Below are 22,128 nucleotides of genomic sequence, written 5' to 3'. Positions count from 1 at the left end.
AAGATGACTGGGCCAGGGTCACAACTCTGAAGCTGATTTCTGTGACCACAGACCTAACACCTATCTGCCTCAGTTTCCTAACCTGTGAAATGTTTTCTCATCCCTGCCTCATGGGGACCAGGGATGCTACTGCAACTTGATAGAGGTAGGGGGTATTTGCCAATTGAAAATGTCTAAAAAGAAAAGAATAATAATAATAATAATAATAATAATAATAATAGAACACACAACATGAAGAAATGTAATGTCATAGACCAGGAGTAACTATAGTTTGAAAATGTAGTTTGAAAAGATTTCTCAAGTTTTTATACGTCTGTCTACCTAGTGAATGGCCCAGGCAAAGGTTACCCCAAGCAGGAGGCACGGAAATCCGGCCTCAGTAACCGGCCTTCACACTCCGTCCGGCAGGCAACATGGTATCTCAATGGGCAGTTATGTTTCATGCCTGATGAGCACAGGCCCCCAAAGAGGGTCATAGATGTGTCCCCTTCTCAGCAGGCCCCCCGTTAGCCTTGACAAAGGCCCCTCGGACCTCACCGCCGTCGGCACCAGCGCACACAGCAGCGTTGTTGCACCTCGCACTCAGAGTTACGTCAGTCTCTGCTTTTTCGGGCTTCAGTGAATGAGAGGCAAATACCTTGGCATAGTGGAGGTCTGGACAAAAAGGTAGAATCTCTGACATGATTTTCTTTGCTAAATGAAGATGTAATAAACCAGCTCCACACAATTCCCTGCCATCCACCAGGCCAAACCCCAGTCTCATCAGACAATGCAGGTCCAGCAGCACAAGAAAATGCACAGCAGCCTGTACAAGGTATTCGATTTGTCCTGGGTGTGAGACTCAAACCCGCAACTCAGGAGGTGTGCACACAGCTGGCATCCGCCCAACCCCTGCTGTGCAGGCCGGCATCCGCTAACCACAGCTGCGCACTGCCACTGGCCACAGAGGCTGCACAGCACAGCTGGTCAGCTCCGTGACGCCTGGACAGAGGGAGAGCAGCTGGGCAGATCTCTAGGGCAGGACATAAAGGGGGGAGGGTAAAGGGGTGCTGGTTTGGTCGTTTTCCAGGGTGCAGCGGTGGTTGCACCCTGAGGGAGGAGAGATCAGCTCTGAAATCCTGGCAAGCTCGGGAGCCAGGTTCTTTTCCATCTTGTTCAATACCAGCCCCACCCTCAAACATGTATTTGCTACTCTGAACATGGAAAAATTCACAGGCAGAGGAAATGTCCAGGCACACCATCTTCACAAAATGACCTTTTCTTACAGCAAAGGCAGAGGTTTGATAAGCCTGACCCCAGTGTAGGGACGGGGGCCGTGGGCATGGGGATTTCAGGCCAGGACAACACAGCTTTTCCATACATCACACGACTCCAAGCTGAGCTGAAGGAGGACCCGAGGTCTTCCAGGGCTGCCAAGGTCACAGGTCACCAGGCCAGTCTTTCTTTTCATCAGAAGAGGCAGGAGACCTCCTGAAACCTTCATCCCAATCCAAAACTGATTCATGGATCTGAAAACATTGCCCCCAGGGTCATCCTCTGCACGTCCACAGCACCCTGCCCTCGTGTCTATAAGAATATGTGTTACACTGTGTCATCACTGTTCCTGTGGCCGGCTTCTCTGCCAAAGTGGTGTCACGGAGGCCAGAGCGTCCATCTTCAGCACCTAGGAGAGTGTCCAGCCCCTTGCTGGGCTCTCAGGTGCTCTTTGGGAAGAGGCAGTGCTGGGCTGCTGACGGGCTGGGTGGGATGATTTACTAATCCTAGGTGTGTCGTCTCCACTCCAGGAGCAGACGTCATAACCGAAAGCCTGTTTTCAGAATCCTCTTCGGTACAGAAGCAGAAGTCTATTAGCCAGGATGTTCCTGTGAGACCCCTGGGCTTTTCGGCACATCCAGGGCGGTTTAATAAAAAATGGCTCCAGACTTTGGACATCAATGTAAAGAGCACCCCTGAGGTCCAACCACAGCTTGTCCACACAGCCCTCAAGTCAGCTTGGATGCTCCCCCAATCCCTGCATGTGTTGCTGCTGCTGTGAGGATTTTAAGAGAAGCTACCCTAAAGATTAGGACACCTTTTTCTTCTTTCTAATCAAATACTCTAATACTGGGTTCCCCTTGTGGAGACGAGGCAACGCTCCAAGTCAGCCCACTCCTGTGGTTGACAAAGTGCACACGGCAGAGTGGGAGCCAAGACAAGGAGGAAGATTAAAGGGGAGATGGCGACAGCAATGATAATGTCGAACAGAAGGGCTCTCTTCCGGCCTCTGGCTGAGAAATCACTGAGATCCTTGTCTGCTTTGTGGTTGTTCCAAACCAGAAACTAAGCTCACACCCCAGGCAAGAACTTCATACACCACTGTGTAGCAAAGGCAGGGCTTTGCCTCTGGTCTGGTAAATGTGCGTGTTACCGTTACCTGGATCTCCACTGCCAGCTGAGAGATGGCGAAAGAGTGTACCTCAGGAACATGTCCACCCTCGGGGCTCAGAAGCCTGCCTACACCACACAAACCCTGCAGAGAAGAGGGAAGCCGTTACCTCTGGAGGTGCAGCCATTGGCTGGGTCAATTTCTTTCCCATCGACTTTGAATGCCCAGCGGCCTGGAACATTGACGTTTGTTGTCTCCTGGATATTCACAATGTCAGGGGTTCTTGACCCCGGGAGACTGAAGAAATTGGTGAGGTTTCCACCATTAAATCCTGCCTAGAACACAGAAGGGAGACAGGATTTTTTAGCACAGACATGACCCCCACTGGTTAACTTGCCCAAATGCCTTATTTTCAGAATCTAGCACACCTGAATCGAGAGAGCCTGCGGTCCGGGCCACCTTTCAGGTGAGAGAGGCCTGCCTGGTTCATGCTGCCCTCTGACCAAGTTATCAGACATGGACAAGACTAGCCTCTGTCTACACAAAGCATCAGACAGACCTAGTCAAAGCTGTGGGAGGACACTCTCCAGGGTGCTGAGAAGCACGAGCAGAGAGTGCAGTTCTTCAGAGCACGCAGATGGATGGATGGAGAGCAACACACCTGAGCCATCACCCCCGAGACCCACCAGGGGTCCCCCACCTGTGTCATCACCCCCGAGACCCACCAGGGGGTCCCCCACCTGTGTCATCACCCCCCGAGACCCACCAGGGGGTCCCCCACCTGTGTCATCACCCCCCGAGACCCACCAGGGGGTCCCCCACCTGTGTCATCACCCCCGAGACCCACCAGGGTGTCCCCCACCTGTGTCATCACCCCCCGAGACCCACCAGGGGGTCTCCCACCTGTGTCATCACCCCCGAGACCCACCAGGGTGTCCCCCACCTGTGCCATCACCCCCCGAGACCCACCAGGGGGTCCCCCACCTGTGCCATCATTCCCCTGAGACCCACCAGGGGTCCCCCACCTGTGTCATCACCCCCTTTGAGACCCACTAGGGGGTCCCCCACCTGTGCCATCATTCCCCTGAGACCCACCAGGGGTCCCCCACCTGTGCCATCACTCCCCCAAGACCCGTCAGGGGGTCCCCCACCTGTGCCATCACTCCCCCGAGACCTGTCAGGGGGTCCCCGCCGCTTGCCGTCCCAGTGGTCCAGTTGATCTCATAATAATTGAAGAGTGTGAACGTGTAGGAGCCGTCAGACACCAGGACGGCCTGGAAGGTGTTGACCTGCAGGATGGGAACAAATAGGCTCGTAACTCCCCCCCCACCCCCAGCTGGAGCTCCCTTCACTCCCCCCTCCTGCCCCCAGCAGAGCAGGGATGCTGCTCAGCAGCCGCCACTCTCTGCCTTGCTCAGAATGCGTTCTTGCCTCCACGGGAAGAGCAAGATATGTGGGATAGTGCACCTGAAAGAAAAATAACCTGAGAATCACCTAGAGGCTGATCAACAGCGTCCCTCTTGGATCTCTGACTTGCACCAGACAGAAAAGGCAGAGGCTAGGCTCAGCTTGCATGACGAGCAAGCACCTACAGGTGGCAGCACTAGAATAAACTCCAGGAGATGGTCCAGGCAGGCACAGGGCTGAGCACCTGTGTGGGTGTCTCCGGAGGTGGAGGGAAGAGTCAAGTGCGTGCCCGGCATGAAATCTCCCACTTCCCAGAAAGCACAGGAAGTCTGTGGCGATACCTCACCTTTTCAGAATGGCAGCTGAAAGAGATTTTTGTGGTGCACTTTTTGGGGAGCAGCGCACCCGTAGCTGAGTGCCCATCCCTCCCTTTACATCTGCTCAGTCGCAGCACCGGCACCTCAGACCAGCACGAAGACAGGAGCTTTGGGGGCCATTCCCATCTCGTAGCTTGGAAAACCGAGAGCTAAGGGAAGGAGTTGCTGGAGAGCTCGCACTGCCGGTGACAGAAAACGGGACTGAAGCCAGAGCTGCCGGCCTCGCCTGGCAAGAGGCTCCGCGCTCAGCTGCGCAGTCAGAGGCGGCGCGCGTGCCAGGGAGCCAGCCACCAGCTCTGCAGACAGGCGGCAGCCAGCGCTGTCTGTCAGCATGTCCCTGTGCCAGTCCCTATCCTCTTGACACATGGTTTCAGGAAATTAAAATAAAAATAGAGTTAAAAGGAGAGGCTGATTTGACCTTTTCCATTCAAACCTCGCGTTTCCCCAGATGCCGGATGCAACCCTGGTTCACATTCTGTCAGAGGCAGAGGAAGGCCCAAATCCTTATCCTGTGTAATCAAACTGGGCCAGAGGATCTCGGAAGCCCCAACTTGCCTGTCCTAGACTGTCCCAGGGAGGGAGACAAGGTAGAAGGAAAGAAAAGCCCTTTTTGTAACTGAGAATGTTCTGCTAAGCTCTGGGGCTGACACCGTTGATGGTGTTCAAGATAGTCGCCCAGGTATATGCCTCCACTCTGGCTCTGCTCAGCCAGAAAGGCGAGTGGGGGTGCTGAGCAAGCTGCAGACCGCGACAGGTCCCTGCCGGGCCAGGTTCGAGAGGCAGGCGCCAAGGCAAGGCCACACAAGGACTAAAGCTATACGCTCCCCCGGAGATGCCCCTCCAGGAAGAGGATTCTTTCTCTGGAAAGGAAATTGGAAAGACATGGGGTCCAAGCAGGTCTCTGGAGCAACCTCTTCTGATCCCAGAAGTCACCTCAATGCCAACCAGCCATCCTGACAGCCGCCGGAGGCTCACCCGCCCCCGCGACACCCCTGCGGGCATGCACACCCCTGTACACACGCGTCTCTTCAACAGCACTGTGAAGACTTCTGCAGACCTGTTTTTGCAAAACCATGTTTTCAGTTCTGGAAATACCCTCTAATACTGCGGAGACTGTAAGGGTGCCTGGAGGAGGCAGCTGGGATGACGCTCAGGAGTCAAGTCAGGAGACGTCAGTTTGAACCCCTTCCCCCTTGTCTGGGGTTCAGATCTCTTTTCTCCACTCTCGGGAAGCGTCTACGCTCCCTGGGCTGCTCCTTCACGCTAGGCGGAGCGGGCTGTCGGGGAACATTTCTGCAGGGCGGAATGATGTGCACAGGGGCCCACCCCACAGCGGGGAGCAGCCAGTCTGCAGCAGAGTCATTCTCCTTCCTCACAGCAGCACGTCCCCGCCCCTTTCTGCCGAGCTGGCGGAGACCGCTGCCTGCAGGCCCAGGGCGCCTGGCCTGGCACCAGGGAGAGAAGGTGGGCGCGTCTGCAGCTCTGCTGGGCTGCGGTGGCTTTTCTCCCAAGGAGCTCAGAGCGTTCAGGGCTCACCTCCTTTACCCTGTTGAAAACGTTCTCACATCGCCCAGAAATTTACTTCCAAGTACAGATCAGAGAGTATCTAAATTATCTTGCCATTTTTATTGACAATGGACTTTAAAAAAAAACCCAAAAAACAACAATGGTGACCAGTATTTGACGGGTATTTGTTCTGTTTTCCCCTCCGCAGACACTAAAATGTATCAGTCGCCCGCATCTCACATGCTTATGCTGTAAGTAGGAGGCTTGAAGGACAAACAATCTCCGGAGCAGGCGTTAGCAATTCATAACATGACAGAGAAAAATGTACGCTTTTTAGAGGGTGCTTCCCCTAAGGCACCCACTGTTTAAACAGTGTCTTTCTGTCACCTCCCACGATAAAGGTACCTTGAGGCTCTGGCCAGGGTGCTGAGGCCCAGGAGTCACTGTGGCCGCTGGGACCGCCAGCCCCCAACCACCCCTCTGCCTCTGCCTCTCAGCTTCTGTTGCCCCCCAGACAGCTGGCTGTCTGCCGAGAAAACCAGAAAACAGATGGGCCTGGACCTGATCTCGAGAACGCAGAGGGCAGATTTTTCAGTGTCTCTTCTTACTGGAAATCATACAGGTGAAGCTGCACCTGCTACTCCAGAAACCCCCACTGCCAAGGTCAGCAAACCAGCCTGAGGCGTTCGTTCATGAAGAGGGTGTTCTGTTCCCTTATAGAGAAAGCTGAGGGTCTCTACTGTAACGCCAGTGATAATCTTTCTTATCTGAATTTTATTTGCTCATTTGGGATTTCAGAGCAGATGTTAAAACTTTATTCATGAATGCATTAACTGCCCACTTCAATTAGCATCAAATACGAATGCCAACCTGGCCACAATAAATAAAAGGTCATAACATCATAAAATTAGTCAAGTCATTTGTGTTCATAACCAGCACCCTATTTTGCTTGTCTTACCAGGTTTTGTAGGGGGAAAAGACAAAAAAGGGAAATCAGGCGATAAAGAGAATCACTGTGCCTCTGGAAAGCAAAAAAGAACCTCTGGGTGCCTGGTGGGTCCCTGACCACGTGGCCGGATCAGAGCGCAGGGCCTTGCTCACGCTCCTGCCAACAGAAATGCTGCAAGGACGCTGCGGGGTCTCTCCCTCGGCGCTGGTGACCGACAGGGGCTGCGTAACTAACATGCTACAGCTGCCTGCACTGGTCAAGTCTCCTAACTCCCTCGTGCCCTGGAAAGTGGACAGCAAGACGCATCAGCCTAGCGCAAGGACATGGGTGTCCCTCAGCTCTGACACGACACTCCTCCACGGGAGGGAAACAGACAAGAATGAGATGTCAGGAAGGAAAATGGAAAATTTGAATTATTACAGGTGTGGTGCTGCTTCCTCCGTAAAATGTGACTTCTTCCCAGGTCACAATGAAAACCCAGGTGGCAGAGAAGGTGGCCATGTCCTTGAAGTACTTCCTGATGTCCTTGGTGGCTCTCCTCAAGACGGCGGGGTCCATGGTCTCTCTGTAATAGATCTCGCCTCGGATCCCGTTGTGCACGTCTGCCCAGAACGGGGCGATGAAGGCCCTCCCGTCCGTCAGGGGGAAGGACTCCGGGGTGAACTGGCTCACCAGCACGTTGAAGGACACGACTCCGTTGTTGTTGACCTACAAGCACAGGACAGGTCTCATGGTGAGTCTGAAGCCACGCCGCCGTTACAATCCCAAACCAAGAAGTTGTTTCCTGATCACACGAAGGGAAACAACTTCTGCTGAAGTAGAAGCCCCAGGGAGTCTCCGCCCGGTTCGCGTCCAACGCCTCTGACTTACTTTCCCTTCCACCTTGCAGCTGGCTGCACCTGGTTTGTCAGCCTGTTTCAGAAGCAAGGGTGTGGAGTTTGGAGGAAGCTGGAGACCCAGCTACAAGGACATTAAAAGTCTACTGTGTGTCGTGATAGAGGATAAGCTAGAGGCATGACATGACTAAAAACCCTTGGGACCACTGTGCCCTCAAAAAAGTCTGCCCAAAATGAAGGACCCTCCTGTGGGAGGACAGGAACTATTCAGACTGCACGTCACACAGCGCACAGAAGAGAAAGGAGCTTCACGGAATGTGTCTGCTCTGGCTGCCTGGACGCAAGTCCGTGCAACCCTTCCCTCTGCGAAGCTGGCGGCATTCTGCAAGTCTCCACTGCTGTCGCGGCTCAGACAGCTCGACTGTGCGGGCAGCGCACAGGCCCCGCAGGGCGCCGGAGACAGGTGTTTGCCAGGGAGTAATGGGTGTAATTAAAACACAGAGACCAACCTGGCCGGTGTGGCTCACTGGCTGAGCGTCGACCCTGCACCAAGAGGTCACTGGATTGATTCCCTGTCAAGGCACATGCCCAGGTTGTGGGCCAAATCCCCAGTGGGGGCATGCAGGAGGCGGCCAGTCGATGTTCTCTCTCATGGATGTTTCTATCTCTCTCTCCCTGTCCCTTCCTCTCTCTCTAAAACTAATAAATAAGACACACAGACATAGACACACAAAACCAGAGAGACCAGCAAAAGCAGCTGGTGATGACTCGATTGTGTTTTGATTCTATTCTAAGTTAAGATCAGCCATCCTCAAACTTTTGTAGACTTCAGAGTTACCTGGAGGGCTTGTTAAAACACAAACCATTGGTTGCCCCCCCCCCCCAGAGTTCTGACCCAGTGGGTCTGGGGTGGGGCCTGAGAATTGGCATTTCCAGTGAGTGCCCTCATGATTCTGATGTTGCAGATTCAGGGACCACTGGTTAGGTAATGGAACAGGGAACTATTTTTCTAATGGGAGTCAGCCCTGAGCTACAGATCAGAAGTTGGAGAACAGAGGTCCCCGATCAGAGATGGCCACAGGTGCTTGGAGTTCCATCCCTTCCTCCGGGACAGGGCACAGGACAGACAGGACGTTCTCTGATCCACGCACCCCTCGCCCAAAGCCGGAGATGAAAACCGGTTCCGTTGCTGGAGACCTTCTTCTTCGTGCTCGCGGCAAACCCAGTGCGCCAGACACGGCAGGAGAACACCGGAGTCGGCACAGCTCTGACGCAAACAGCACCATTTCTCCATGCGCGCTGGACCGTGGGCCCTCGGCAGATCCCGGACACCGTGAGGGTGGCCGGTTCTGCAAACAGCCCGGGTGCAGCAGGCCATGGCCCCCATAGGCCCTGCCTCTGTTTCCCATCGGTGGGAAGCCTGAGAGCAACAGATACTTAAACTTGGCACACCCCTAGAGGGTAAAGAAAAGTGATACTGCTCCTACCGTGGTTCATTGTATCTTTTTATCTCTCCCAGTAGCAGAAATAATCTTCATGGCTCCGAGGCCTCTGCTTCACTTTTGTGTTTAATAACCCAGAAAAGAAATGTATCGTCCTGTATACTATGAGCATTAGCCATTAAATATACTTTTGACTTCCTTAATCATAAAATCTAGCAGAGCCTGTCGTTTGGGAGCCAGTAAATCCCTCTCTGTTCCTGGAGCCTGGAAGACGTATTTTAAATGTTTCTTTCATGGCGAACAAGGAAAAGCCACAGAGCAGCGGCTGGGCAGCTCCCCCACTTACGTAGATGCTGCGGTAAGGGACGCCGAAGAAGAAGATGGGGATGGCCAGCTTAATCTCAGATGAGCTCCCGTCGTCCACTTTAGGGGTTTTGGTGTCATTCTGCCAAAATGGATACATGAGCTCCCTGGGCTGAACTGTCAAGAGAGCGGTGGTTAGGTAGAGGGCAGGCCCCTCCTCGGCTGGGCAAGCTCTTCCCTCCCGCCCATGAAGCAGCTCCTGCCAGGGTGTCTTACAAACTAAAGGCAGTCAGACCCCTCCATTTCCCAGGCCGAAGCTGTGCACCCTGCATTTTCTGCTGTCTCTGGGGGCAGCGATGCCCTCCTCGGGGGCAGTTCCTGCTCATGTCTGAGCTGCCCTGCATTCCAAGAGGGCAGTGTTCAGAAGGGGCGGGGAGTGTAAACCACCCTGCCTGGAGCTCTCGGGGCCGAGAGGTGGCCTCCCGCTCCCACCGGCTGCGGTGGCCCATCCTGATCAGGAGGCAAGGTGAGGAGAAGGGGACTTGTGGCTCCGCAGCTCCCTTCGATCCCAACATTCCACTATCATGTCTTTTCCTGAAAGGAGCTCCTCCCTCTTGCTACATAATAGAAGATAGCGGCTCCCAGAAGGAAAAAAACCTCAGCTGGAACTGGGACAAAATGGGAGGGGAGGGTTCGTAGTAACTGGCCTGTGAGTGACCTTGACTGGGTTGCAGCCCTGCCAGAAGGCTCTGTGCCCAGCTCCCGTTCCCAGAGGACAGTGCAGCGCCCTCCTGGGCACCGGCCTGTGGGCCCTTGAGGACTCTTTGGTCAAGGGCAAGAGTCAATGCACACGACACAGCTCGCCCCTGACACTGCCTCCAGTTCTCCCTGCAACCTGGCTTGTTTCTCCTCCTAGAGGCTGCGGGGAGCGGCCCCGTTTAGCCACAGAAATCAGAACAATTTCCCAAGGGTCTACTTAACTGAAGCCACGTCTAGTGTTGCCCAGGAAACAGACTACACGAGAGTGCACCATCTCTCCGCCTCTGTCCTCGCTTCTCTCTTTTTTTCTTTTATCCTCACCCGAGGACATTTTTTTTTTTTTTTTTGATATTTTGTTCAGATAGAGTGGGAGGGAGAGAGAGAGAGAGAGAGAGAGATCGACGTGAGAAGGACACATCGAGTGGTCGCTACCCACACAACCCAACCAGGGCCGGGGACAAACTGCAACCGAAGTACATGCCCTTAGCGGGAACCGAACCCGGGTCTCTCCAGACTGCAGGCCGATGCTCTAACCGCTGAGCCAAACTGGCCAGGGCTGTCCTTGCTTCTCTCGAATGAAAACAGAACAATGGCACATCATCCTTTCTTTTCTTTTTTTCTTTTTTTTTTATCCTCACCCGAGGACATTTTTCCATTTTTTGTACAGATAGAGTGGGAGGGAGAGAGAGGAAGAGAGAGAGAGAGAAACATCGAAGTGAAAGGGACACACCGAGTGGCTGCCACCCACACGACCAACCAGGGCCGGGGACAAACTGCAACCGAGGTACATGTCCTTAGTGGGAACCGAACCCGGGACTCTCCGGACCGCAGGCCAGCACTCTAACCGCTGAGCCAAACCGGCCAGGGCCTTTCTTTTCTTTTTGTCAGTGTTCAGGGGCAGGGCAGGGATAGGGCAGGGGCAGGTTCATGGGGGCTTCGGCCTCAGCCCTTGAGCAGCTGTTGCGCCATCCGGATGCAGAAGTGCTGCCCGCAGGCCCGCCCTCTCCTTGGGAAAGGCCCTGCTCTGTGCTGAGGGGGCGGAGAGGCTGGCAAGCGCCTGGCCATGAACTGGGAGCTGCTCAGTGTGCAGACAGCTGCTCAGGTCAGAGCGAAGGCGGAGGCCCGGGCCTGCTCTCCCTGCTCTGCGCACGGAGAGCTCGCCTGCTCCCCAGGCCGGCCGCAAAGGGAAGCAGGGACAACCAGCCTGGCCACCAGTGCGGGCGCATTGCTCCCCAAGCCCCAGCAGCCTCTGGGAAGCCAACCAACTGTCCACCTGTAGGAGGTGCTGTAGCTAATGTAGTCACAGGGGCACTCAGCTGACAAGTTTTATTTGAAGTCACAACTGGTAGGCAAAGGCCTTCTTGAACATTCATATTTACACAGAAGTAACAAATTCAAAATTCTTAGAAGGTAGGAATTTTTTAAAACCTCTTTATAATCCCTATTTTAACATCATACGCAGTTACTTATTAAACTTGAAAGGTGATAAAATTTCTCAAATTAATGATAATAAATCAAATCGTGTCATGGATTTATCCTTCATGAGGAACTATTTAGAAGTGATGCCCAAGTATGAAGATGGGCTTATATTCACACTGCACTGTAGTCGTTTTAATGGAAAGAGTAATTGGCATTTCGGGCAGTGCTGGCAAATCTGCCTAGGAAGTGGAAAACCCATACCCCTCATGGAGGCGACAGAACTCACTCATGAAGACTGTCCCTAACCTCTCTCTGCCCCAACAGTGAGGTCAATTTGCAAGATTCTTCTCATCATGAGTGATCCTAACTATTGCTTGACTTTGAACAGGAAAGAACAGAGAGTTAAATTTTTTTCAATTTTAAGAAGAATGCAAATAACAAAGTTATATAATATTGTAACTACTTAAAAAATACTTATTGAATAAAAAAAAAGGTGCTTAATAAAAGGGAGTAGGTTTGATTGTAGCAATTTCTACCTTGGAAGTTACTAACAGCATAGTCTGTTTAATACCATCAGAGTTAATAAAAGAAAGAATATTCCTACCCATGGCTGGGGATTTTATAATAAACATGACTGTGCTCACTGGACTTTGTTTTTGTTTTCACCAAATAAAACAAACCCTCTTAGAGCAGGGCTGGGAGCTTCACGTCAGCGGACTCAGCACTGTGGGCCTCACACTATCGTTTGCATGATACAACTGTTCAAATGTACCCAACCCCAGAAAATGTGAGGGTGCACACGCCTGACAGAGCTGTCCACTCAGACGGAACCATGTGCTGGGTGACAAAACAAAGAAAGGTGCTTCCGAATTTTCGCCATAGAGGCTTCAGATCCACATAGACTTCCCCTCCTTGCTTTTCTAAAATCGAAAAACAGCAGAACGAAATGCGGTGGCTTCTCGCCTGCCCTGGGCAATGCCACAGAGAAAGAGAAAATCACTGAGGGCAGTAATGTTTCAGTTTCACCTACAGTTTCAGATTTCTGGCCTTTGTGAAAAGCCACCGAGACACAGGCCGCCAACACCAATGCCATTGGAACTTCCTGATTTGGGCTAAGTCTCCACCACAAGTTAAAGGCCTTAATGGGGATAAATCATTAGGTATGGGCTGCTCACACACCCATCCTGTGTGCTTTCATGAAAATAATTTGCATTATCTTACAGACCAGTCTATTGACATAGGGCAATCTGGTCTATATAAAGTGTGTTCACAGTTAAATAGAAAAGGTAGGGATGTAAATAAACATTGTCCAAAGGTAATGTTTTGCTTTTGACAACAAAATTCAGTCTACATCTCTCTCGCTGTGTCTGTCCTCACATGAACATGCCCGGACCACACAGTTCCCTCGGAAGTGTCTCTATGAATTCAAGAGCTTGCTAATCAGAGTTTCACAAAATCCGCGGTACTCACCTCGGTGCTGTACAAGTGCGAAGATGAAAGAGACCCCAATTCTAAGTAATGATGAATAATTCATCCTGGAATTTTAAAAAGAAAAAGAAAACAAATCCCCAGCTTGCCAGAGTACACAGAACAGCGGGTGCACGTGGTGGCAAATCCCAAGAACATCCCCACCCAGAACAGACCCGCAGGACCAGTCCACAGCCCCAGCCGGGCTGGGGCCCGCGCACAGCAGGTCCTCCCAAGCTGGACACTTCACGAACAGTTAAACTGCCCCGGAAGCCAGTTCGGAAGTGTAATGAGACCATTCAAACGGCAGCGAATTATAGAAAGTCAACGAGCACAGTGGTGGCCAGTAAGCGACCCCCGCTCTGCAGCCCTGAGGAGTTTCCAGAGGACTGAGGGGACCGCTCTGAGGATGTAGGTCCCCTGCTGTGTCTCCTCTCTGACACCTGGCTCTTCTGATGCTCACAAAGCTCTCAATGAGGTTGAAATACAGTCAACTGAACACGATGCATTTCTACAGGTGGGAGCGCGGAGCCTTTGCCATCGCCGGCCCCATCGCATGGGCCACTCCAGCGTTTGGAGGCGCCGACCCGATCCGTGGGCAGTCTCAGACTGTGCCCGGACCCCCAGCGTGCAGTGGACAAAGAGGTAGGGTCATAAACATGCTCCTTGGAGTTACAATGAAAATAGACCTCAGCACACAAGCAAGTAATTAGCCCAGCAAATTAACCAAGGAACCTCATACGGTGAACCTGTCTGCCTTCCAGGCAGAAGCAGCTGAACGGGCTGCTTCCCCCAGGTCAGGAGAGCAGACAGCCCAGGGCTGAGCTGCAGGCTCCGGGGGAACCTACCTGCACCGGCATCCCCACCCAGCGCCTGGCTAGACCCGGCGTCGGCAGTCCTCTTGAACACAAAGCCCTCCTCTTAATACCGGAGGCTACCGCAGCTCTTCAGTCCAAACCCGTGGAGAAACCAGGAGCTCCACCCTGGCAGGGTTTCCTCGCGCCTCTCGCACTCTCAAGTGCACACACTGAAGCTCAACACGTCATTCTCAGCAGTTTTGCCCAAAATGGTGCAAAGACTTCTGCTGAGACCACAGAGCTTTAGCGGAGGGGACGCTGAGCGCTGCCCTTAGGGAAACAGTTCAGAGAGCAACAAGGAGAATGCATTTAAATACCTGCACTTACGAGAAACGTCACTAACCTGTTCTGTAGAGACTGGAGGAATGAGTCAGAGGTATTAAGCCAAATCTTGGTAAACCAGGAAAAAATTAGGCCAAACAAGAATTCATGTCAGTTCTCCCCTCTGGCTGCCAATTATTTCTGATTCCTGAAATGATGTCTGAATCCCCTACTCTTAAAACCAAAAATTCAGTTAGTCCTGCGCTAGAGTCAGGGAAGTGTTGAGTTGCAATCAAGTTTTTTTCTATTGATTAAGGAAAAGTGAATCTAAAGATCAGTTTCAGGATTGTGTGGAGAGGCTCTTTTCCTGAAAAACTAGACCTCCCCCCACCCCTTAAAACAGTAGATTCAGATGGAAATGTCAGGTACTTGGAGCTGAAACCTCAAGCCTTTCTGATCGGAATCACTTTGCACTGAAAAACACAAAAGAAACCCCCCTTCTACTTTTGTACCCAAAAAAAAGGCAACTGTATAACGTTACAGAATTAGCATCCAGTAGCATGGGACTAAAACTCAGACAAAGCTGCTGCCTCCAACATGTAGCTGAGGCTGGTTTTCTACTCAAGTCTTTTCAGTTTCCATGGGTTTGAACCATTGCCACAGGTCGGCTCTGCTCGGCTTTTCACAGGTGTGCACGGAGTATTTAAAGAAAGTTTCTCAAACTTTTCTCGGCTTCATTTCTTCTCTTTCCTCTGTGGCCCACACTGTGCCGTGGGACAGTCTAGGCCCTTTCTAGCAAAACTGAAGGAGGTAAACAGTGTGGTGTGAGCTTTCCCCAGGAAAAGCCAACCCCGTTCTGGAAGCCTCGTGAAGCCCAGGGAAGGTCTTCGAGGGGGAGGGGCAGACAGACCCCTTCTGACAGTAAGTAAATGATTGAAGATGTATTATAACGAGGAAAACCACGCGAAGATAGACGAAGAATGAGACAAATTGGCTAAGGCATAAACTAAGTTTACTATGCAAAATATTTCGAGTAAAATTTGTTTAAAAAGAAATCATTTCAATGTAACAGGAAAAAACTCTATATAAATCAGTGGAAAATATTTGAGTTCTCCAAATCTGTCTCTGACCAGACGTTAAATGTCGACTGTACCAAACAACACAATTCCAGTTTTGAGCAAGTTGTCCTAAAATGGGCAAGAGTATTTGGGATACTAATTGTTTAGTATGAATTATTCGATATTTTTCTCAAAGCCCAAACTTCAGTAGCTTCACATTAAGCTTGCGCTCTCACTGTGCTAAGGACCCTCCACAGGATATCCCACAGATATCAAGTGTTTATTTCCCTCCAAAAGCACGTTTATGGAACAGAACATCTAATTTTAAGTGCCTAACCAAAATAAAATTAACCCTAGACCCCCCTGGAAAACCCCTCCTTGCCTAGTTTTATAGGTTCAGCCCCGCAGTCGACCTGAAGTCTGGGAGCAAATGGTCGGTTCTGTTTAAGAACTGCCCAGGCCTGGTGATGGCTTCGTCTCCCTTCCTGCGCTCAGGGGTATTTGTGTCGCAGCCTTTTGACCCATATGCGATGCGGCGTCTTTCTTGAGGTGGGACTCCCGCTGAGACAAATGCCCTCTGGGCAGAACCAGGTGCACAGGGTGGCGCAGGCCTGGAGAGCGTCCCACTGAGAACCCAGTGGCAGGGCCCGCGTCTGGGGCGCTGGTCTGCTCGGCAGGAAGCTGGTCAGTGAGGGGGCATTTCAGGTGTTCACTCAGTGGCCACAGATGGAGAAATGAAAAAAAACATCTATTTTTGCCGTTTTTTATCTTATTTATTTTTTTGATTGCTTAAAAATGTTATTACAGTATAGTTGCCATGCAATATTATATTAGTTTCAGGTGTACAGCACTGATTAGACATATAACCCGAGAAGGCTGGTCCCCGTCCGGCACCTCACAGCAGTCATAGTATTGACTATATTCCCCATGCTGTACCTACATTCCTGTGATCCTTTTTATAACGGGCCATTCGGGCGTTTTAATCCCTTTCGCCTACTCCCAACCCCTCCCCCATGGGGGAGTATCGTTTTGTTGTCTGTATCTAGGAGTTTGGACAAAAATCTTTTCATGACCCACTGGCAGCAGGGCTGGTTTTGTTGAAGGTGCAAAGTGAGCAGAGATTTCTGACAAGATGCAGACCAAAGGTGCTTGTGCATCACAGACTGCACAGCCCGGGCTTCTGCAGGAGGAGAGACGCTGACACCCAACATCTGTAATTCCCTAAAGCTGAGGGTTTGATTTGGTTTTTCTTAAGTTTCTTACTCATTTTCTATGAAAGAGAGATTCTGAGCTCAGCAGAAGGAAGGCACTGAGAATTGTGGTGGGCCAGTGGGTTCGGCAGGGGTTTCTCACAGGCTCAGCCTCGGGGTTGAAGCCAAAGGTCATTCCTCTTGGGGCAGTGCCTGGCCAATGGCCTAATATTTTCCACCCAAAGCAGAACTTCTCTAATGAGCAATTATTGGTTTAGAGAGGTTACTTGAGCTGACAAAAAACTCAACTGAGGCAGCTCTATTGTGCAAAAATCAGGGCCTAACTGGGAAAACCATATATATATAACTTTATATGATAAGATTTATCATATACAAACATGTGCATATATGCGCGCGTGTGTGTGTGTGTGTGTGTGTGTGAAGGCACCCTCCAGGAGATGTCCCCAGGGACTGTGGCTGAGTTTCTCAGACTTCTGAGCCCTCAGACATATTTAACTCAACCCCATTAAGAGCCAAAAATTTCTCCCAGAACAGGAAGACAAGAGCAGGTCTTGTCTCCCACAAGGCACCAGTGCCCACCCTTCTTAGAAGCTGCTCCCCTCCCCCTCCCTCTCCCCACTGCTGGCTTATGATCAGGTGAAGTTGCAGCAGGACCCAGGCCAGACATGCTGGGCACGGTGAGAGCCGGAGGACTACCCCCGGCAGCGGCAGGACCTGGGGCCCTGGCGCAGAGTGGGGGAGAGAAGTCCCCGTGGGCCTGGATTGTTGGGAGGGTGCTGTCAAGGAGGCGGGGCCACACCCAGAATAAGGGAATGCCTGTTGACTGGGGCACTCTCTAGGGAACAGCCTTTCACACTGGCAAGGATGTGGGATAACCCAAAGTCGCTGCCAGGGCAGCTCCTAGAAGCCTCCGCTGAGTGAGGCTGAAATGCCTAAATGACTGACAGACGACAGAGGAATGGAAAGGCTCAGGGATGTGAACGTGCTGGACCAGATACATGGTGTGAGTCCGGAGAACCTCCCGATGCCCCTGTTCCCTGAGAAAGCTCACGTTATCCACCAAAGCCGGTGGAACCTGCTGGCGAGCAGAGCGCAGGCAACACTACGAGCTCAGGCAGGTTCCTCTGCAGGCCGGCATCGCGGCAGGAGGGCGGTCACAGGCCCTGACTGTCTGACAGCAGGGACATTGTGGGCGCCTGAAACAAGAAGCCAGGTAGCCGGGGATCGTCATCTTCACCATGACTGACAGACCAGAGCGAGCGCCAAGGGGCCTGGTTCAGAGAGCTGTGGGGATGGTTAATGGAGCATGGCGTCTGAGGGGCAGAGTCCATGGCAAGCCACAAGGGCATTGCTTCTTGTAGTATAAAACCAAGAGCGAGCCCTGGCCGGTTTGGCTCAGCGGTTAGAGCGTCGGCCTGTGGTCCTGAGAGACCCGGGTTTGGTTCCCGCTAAGGGCGCGTACCTCGGTTGCAGTTTGTCCCCGGCCCTGGTCGGTTGTGCGGGTGGCAGCCACTCGATGTGTTCCTTTCACATCGATGTTTCTCTCTCTCTCTGTTCCTCTCTCTCCCTCCCACTCTACCTGAACAAAAAAATGGAAAAATGTCCTCGGGTGAGGATAAAAAAAAAAAAAAAAAAAAAAAAACAAGAGCGAGACTTCGTGAGCAAGAGCCCGAAGGCCGCTGCCCCAATAAAAAGTTGCTGTTTGTGAATCTGAGTCAATCTTGAAATCTGGAATCCACAGACTGAAAAGGTGACTGGGTCCCCAAAGGGAAGAACCCTGCACCACCAGGGCAGGCACACATGGTAATGATCCTTCCAGTCCTTTCCCCCAAAGACCTATGGCCATTTTCTTGAGTGACTGTAGACTAGGGGCAAGGGGATGCCTAGACATTTTGAGGACTGGGGCAAAATTGTCACTGGACCGGGGTTTGAGTTCACATTGATACCCAAAGACCCTGATAGAGTGGGAACACACAGGGCTCCGGGAAGGAGTCCTGGCCAAGCCTAGCGTATGGGGTGGGGCACAGGGCTGCACACCTGAATGTCAGTTTTCAGGTTCCAATATGTAACTGAGATAGATGCACTGAGCACACTGGGTCCTAGGTCTGTGGGTCCACTCCAGCCGAGGTAGAAAACACAAAACAGGATTGCGTCCTGAGGTCAGGGGCAGGTGGTGAAAACTGGTGCCACTCTTACTTAACGAGCCGGAGCGGGGGGCTCCACTGCACCCCACTGAATTGCCACGATGACCCTCAGGACAGCCCACGGACGGCGCAAGCTCAGCGGGCAGCAGCCCAAGCAGCAGCTGCTCTGCTCACACCCTAGAGCCAGTGAACATGGCTTCAGGTGCGTGATATGTGGCCATTCAGTTGGCAAATGCATCTCTTCCCCACCTGAATCAGGAACAAAGATCAGAAATAGTTCATGTTCAAATAGAACAGACAGCAAAATATATTTATCGTTTTTCCCCAGGGCTGAGATCGGGACCCTCTGGATTCTACAGAACGTCACCGTGATCCATAATGTTGGTAACACTAAGCTGACAGGCTAGCGGCGTTGGTGAGGCAGGTGCTCCCGGAGGTGGAAGACAAATCCTTCAAGGATTCAGAGCTGCTCAGCAACGGTTGTTAGCAACGCAGTGGTCAGGCTCATGCTTGGACCTCCCTTTCAAAGTAAAAGCTAGGCGAAACAAAGTGCTGCATCTTGTAACTTCTCGAGCAGGAACTGTTCCGCTCTCTGTAGCTTCCTTTGGGGAGAGGCCGAGCACCCCATGCCTAGGAGGACTGCTGGCCACATCGCGGTCACACGGCGCCTTCCAGCCTGACGTCGCAGCCCCAGGCTGAAACGCAAGCAAGCCTGCCAGGCGGGTCACATGTTCGGGAGACTGTTGTTGAAGGGTGTCAGTGGTGGAAAAGTTGAAATGTACGGTTCATTTCAAAACTCAGGGCGAGTCCCAGCCCACAGGCCTCTGAGTTCTGGAGTAAGGTCACGCACCTGCAGCAAGAGCAGCAAACCTGCAGCCAAGCCAGTACAGAGCACTTGACCAAGACGAGTCATGCACCCAGAAGTCTCCCACAAGCTAGCCCTGCTGGACATCAGGTCATACAGCAAGTGGGACTGGTGGGAACCTGTCATGGGACAGGAAGGGGCGCCTGGCACTGGCCATGAGCAAGCTGTGTGACTGAGTGGCCTGGACTCTGTGCACCTCCCACGGTCGCATCAGTGCCCCCCCACGCAGGTCACACACATGCACGTGTGGGTGGGCGTGGGATGCACACGGCAAGGAGAAACGAGCCTAAGCTTGGTGTATAGAGGGGTCATCTCGGCGTGTGTGAGCCTGAAGCGACGGTGGCTATTTCACAGCCTCCGTCAGGTGGCCTGGAGAGACAATGATTAGGAGGCGTCTTTCTAACATGTGGAGTTTTCGGTGATACATGCTGTCATGTATTTTGTGTTCAAGGGGAAGTGTCCTGAAGAGAGAACATGAAGACTTGTGGGCAGTGGCGAGTCTCCCAGCCAGCGGACAGTAAGCAGCAGGGAAGTCTGCAGCAGCCTGGTGACGGACAAGTGCGTCCCACAGGTTTATCTCAGACCTGGGGAAGAGTATGTGCTCACTGCAGCAGATGGAAGACAGAGAGGCTGTGTGTCACAGTGCTACAAATTACACCTATGTCATGCTGCCAACAAAGGGTGAGGTGACCCCCTGGGTACTGCTATTAGAGAGGGTAACATTTTAAGTTTTAATAAAAGCAAGGTGCATGATATTCTGTAACATACTAACTTGACTCTATAAGGGGAACTGTATGAAGATATAGTCTCCTTTGCTAATATTTGTTTAAACTCTGGAAAGACACATAAGCTAATAATAAGAGATAGAGTACAAGGGTTAGAATGGGATTTTCTAATGTATACCTCCTTTAACATTTAAAGACTTCTTTTTGTAAACAAATTGGAATTTAAATCAAACAAAATTTTAACACAACCAAAGCCATTCATAATGTCCTAACTGTATTCTCTAACAGTGGAGTGATGCTTACATCTGCCTCACCTGTTGCAGACATATCAGAAAACATCCCTTCTCTTCAGTCTGCTTGAACATCTGCCTCCTCTTATTCCCATTCTGATTAACACCTGAAGTGCATTACCTATAGTGACTGAGCAGCACTCAAGAAGGGTCTGGGAAAGACGCAAACTGAAATCGAATAATAATTGTTGGTGGACCTACTTCCTGCCGACCATTATAGATAGTCCGGCTCTTCTGTTCTACAAACAATACTTCTGTTCTTCTCAAGGCTCTCAAATCCCAGGAGAAACAATAGCAGTGACAGCCTCATCCTTCCCGTATCAAACCTTTAATACAGGCTCCACGAGTTTTTCTGTAAATACCAATTTTACGTTTACTGGGGCACTGATGTCTCCTTGATTCAAGTCTGAATTGGAACAGAGTGACCTCTTTCACCTTTGTCTCCTGAAACAGTTTCAAGGCTCTAGAATGCTCTCAGGTTAGAAACCAACTTGTCAGTGTCCTTGCATCATGTTGCTGTTTCATTACCCTTGTCAGGGCGCCTCAGCGCCTAGCAAGGCATTTCAGAGGGGCAGTCACAGACGCACCGAGTTCACCACTCCGGGACGCGGAGGGCGGAGAACGTGGGCTGACGGGCAGATGGGTGTGGCCAGCGCACTGAGGAACACCTGGCGTCGGCGTTCCTGACCGTGAGCGTGTGGCCCAGCCCAGCTGTGCAGCACACAGTCCCAGCCGCCGGAGCACCGCGCAGCTGTCAGCAGTTCTTAGTTTACCTGTTTAAAGAGCACGTGTTTCCTTTATTCTTGTTGGCTGTTTGTTAGGTCTAATTATTATTTAGGTCACTGTTTCAGTGTTTTGAAATGAAGTTGTAAAAACACCAGTAACTCAGCAGAATAATGCTGAATCCTAATGTGTTGTTTTCTTTAGTTCAGGGTAAGGTGGAAGCAAAAGAATAGGTTCTTGTATATTACCTTCATTACATATATATGAATAAATATTTTAGTACATTAGTTTTTTGGGAAAAATGCTAAACATTTCTAGTGCTAACACTCAAATTTCTGAAGGAATCAGAAACACATTATATTTTAAGAAGATGCACTACAATGTGGTGTGTTACCCCTTTCATGGATTAGCTCAGTTCCTAATTCTCAGTTACAGGAAAACTTAAAGCAGGTGCAACGACTGACGATAGGTCTGTAACAACCTATGTACGTTTCAGAAGTTACCTGGCTACATTTGCACTCTGAATCTCTAAGTCTGAGCTGAAGAACTTGTTTTTTTCCCAGAGAAGAGTTGAGAAGAAAAAGGTAAGGTCGAAGGTCAGCACTGTGTTATAAACACTGTCATGTGAAAGTCACAGTATTTTTTCAGTCCAGTGAGTGCTGATGTCTTGACATGTTTACCTCACAAGTAGACAGTGTACTTACAAGTACTCAGGGAAGCTAACAATAAATACTAATTAAATAGAATTTAGCACAGAGGTTGAAATTATAGTTCTTTAAAATCTGAATGAGGTAGAAATGATTTTAAATTTGAACAGGTCATGACACTTATGCACTTCTGAAGCACTGAGAAGTCAAAGACTCTCCTTTAGAAACAGAAATAAAGTACAGTTCTTGGGCCTTAGTTCTTGGCTTAAGGTGAATGTATAAGTTTTCCAAGAAATTATTGATAAGCAGGTAGGGTTCAAATGTCCAAAACTATAATTCCTATGGAAAATTATTTTTCAAAGGAAAAAAGTATCACAAATTTCCAAATCATCAAGATGAGATTTTCATTCTTACTCAAAAAAGGGGGTGCCAAATATCTCTAAAGAATGTTGAGCATGTTAGACGTATGTAATTTTGCTAACACAGAAACAGTAACACATTTCCTATGAACTTTGTT

The 22,128-nt window shown here is 50.9% G+C and overlaps 1 protein-coding gene across 1 annotated transcript in view; it reads right to left on the bottom strand.

Annotated features, from left to right (window-relative positions):
- TECTA (tectorin alpha) overlaps nucleotides 1-12,901 on the bottom strand; it is a 137,612-nt gene extending 124,711 nt beyond the window's left edge. Inside the window, exons 1-5 of the mRNA XM_036276159.1 lie at nucleotides 12,834-12,901; nucleotides 9,229-9,362; nucleotides 7,025-7,312; nucleotides 3,517-3,654; nucleotides 2,535-2,700 (exon numbers count right to left, since the gene is read on the bottom strand). Coding sequence (XP_036132052.1) covers nucleotides 2,535-2,700; nucleotides 3,517-3,654; nucleotides 7,025-7,312; nucleotides 9,229-9,362; nucleotides 12,834-12,897 — 790 coding nt within the window. The 5' untranslated portion in view covers nucleotides 12,898-12,901. The remainder of the gene's footprint in view (nucleotides 1-2,534; nucleotides 2,701-3,516; nucleotides 3,655-7,024; nucleotides 7,313-9,228; nucleotides 9,363-12,833) is intronic.
- Between the last annotated feature and the right edge of the window lie 9,227 nt (nucleotides 12,902-22,128).

The sequence above is a fragment of the Molossus molossus genome, unplaced genomic scaffold (assembly GCF_014108415.1).
Source record: "Molossus molossus isolate mMolMol1 unplaced genomic scaffold, mMolMol1.p scaffold_m16_p_22, whole genome shotgun sequence".
NCBI lineage: Eukaryota > Metazoa > Chordata > Mammalia > Chiroptera > Molossidae > Molossus > Molossus molossus.
Note: the sequence above shows the minus strand (reverse complement) of the source record. Positions and strands in the feature narration are given on the sequence as shown.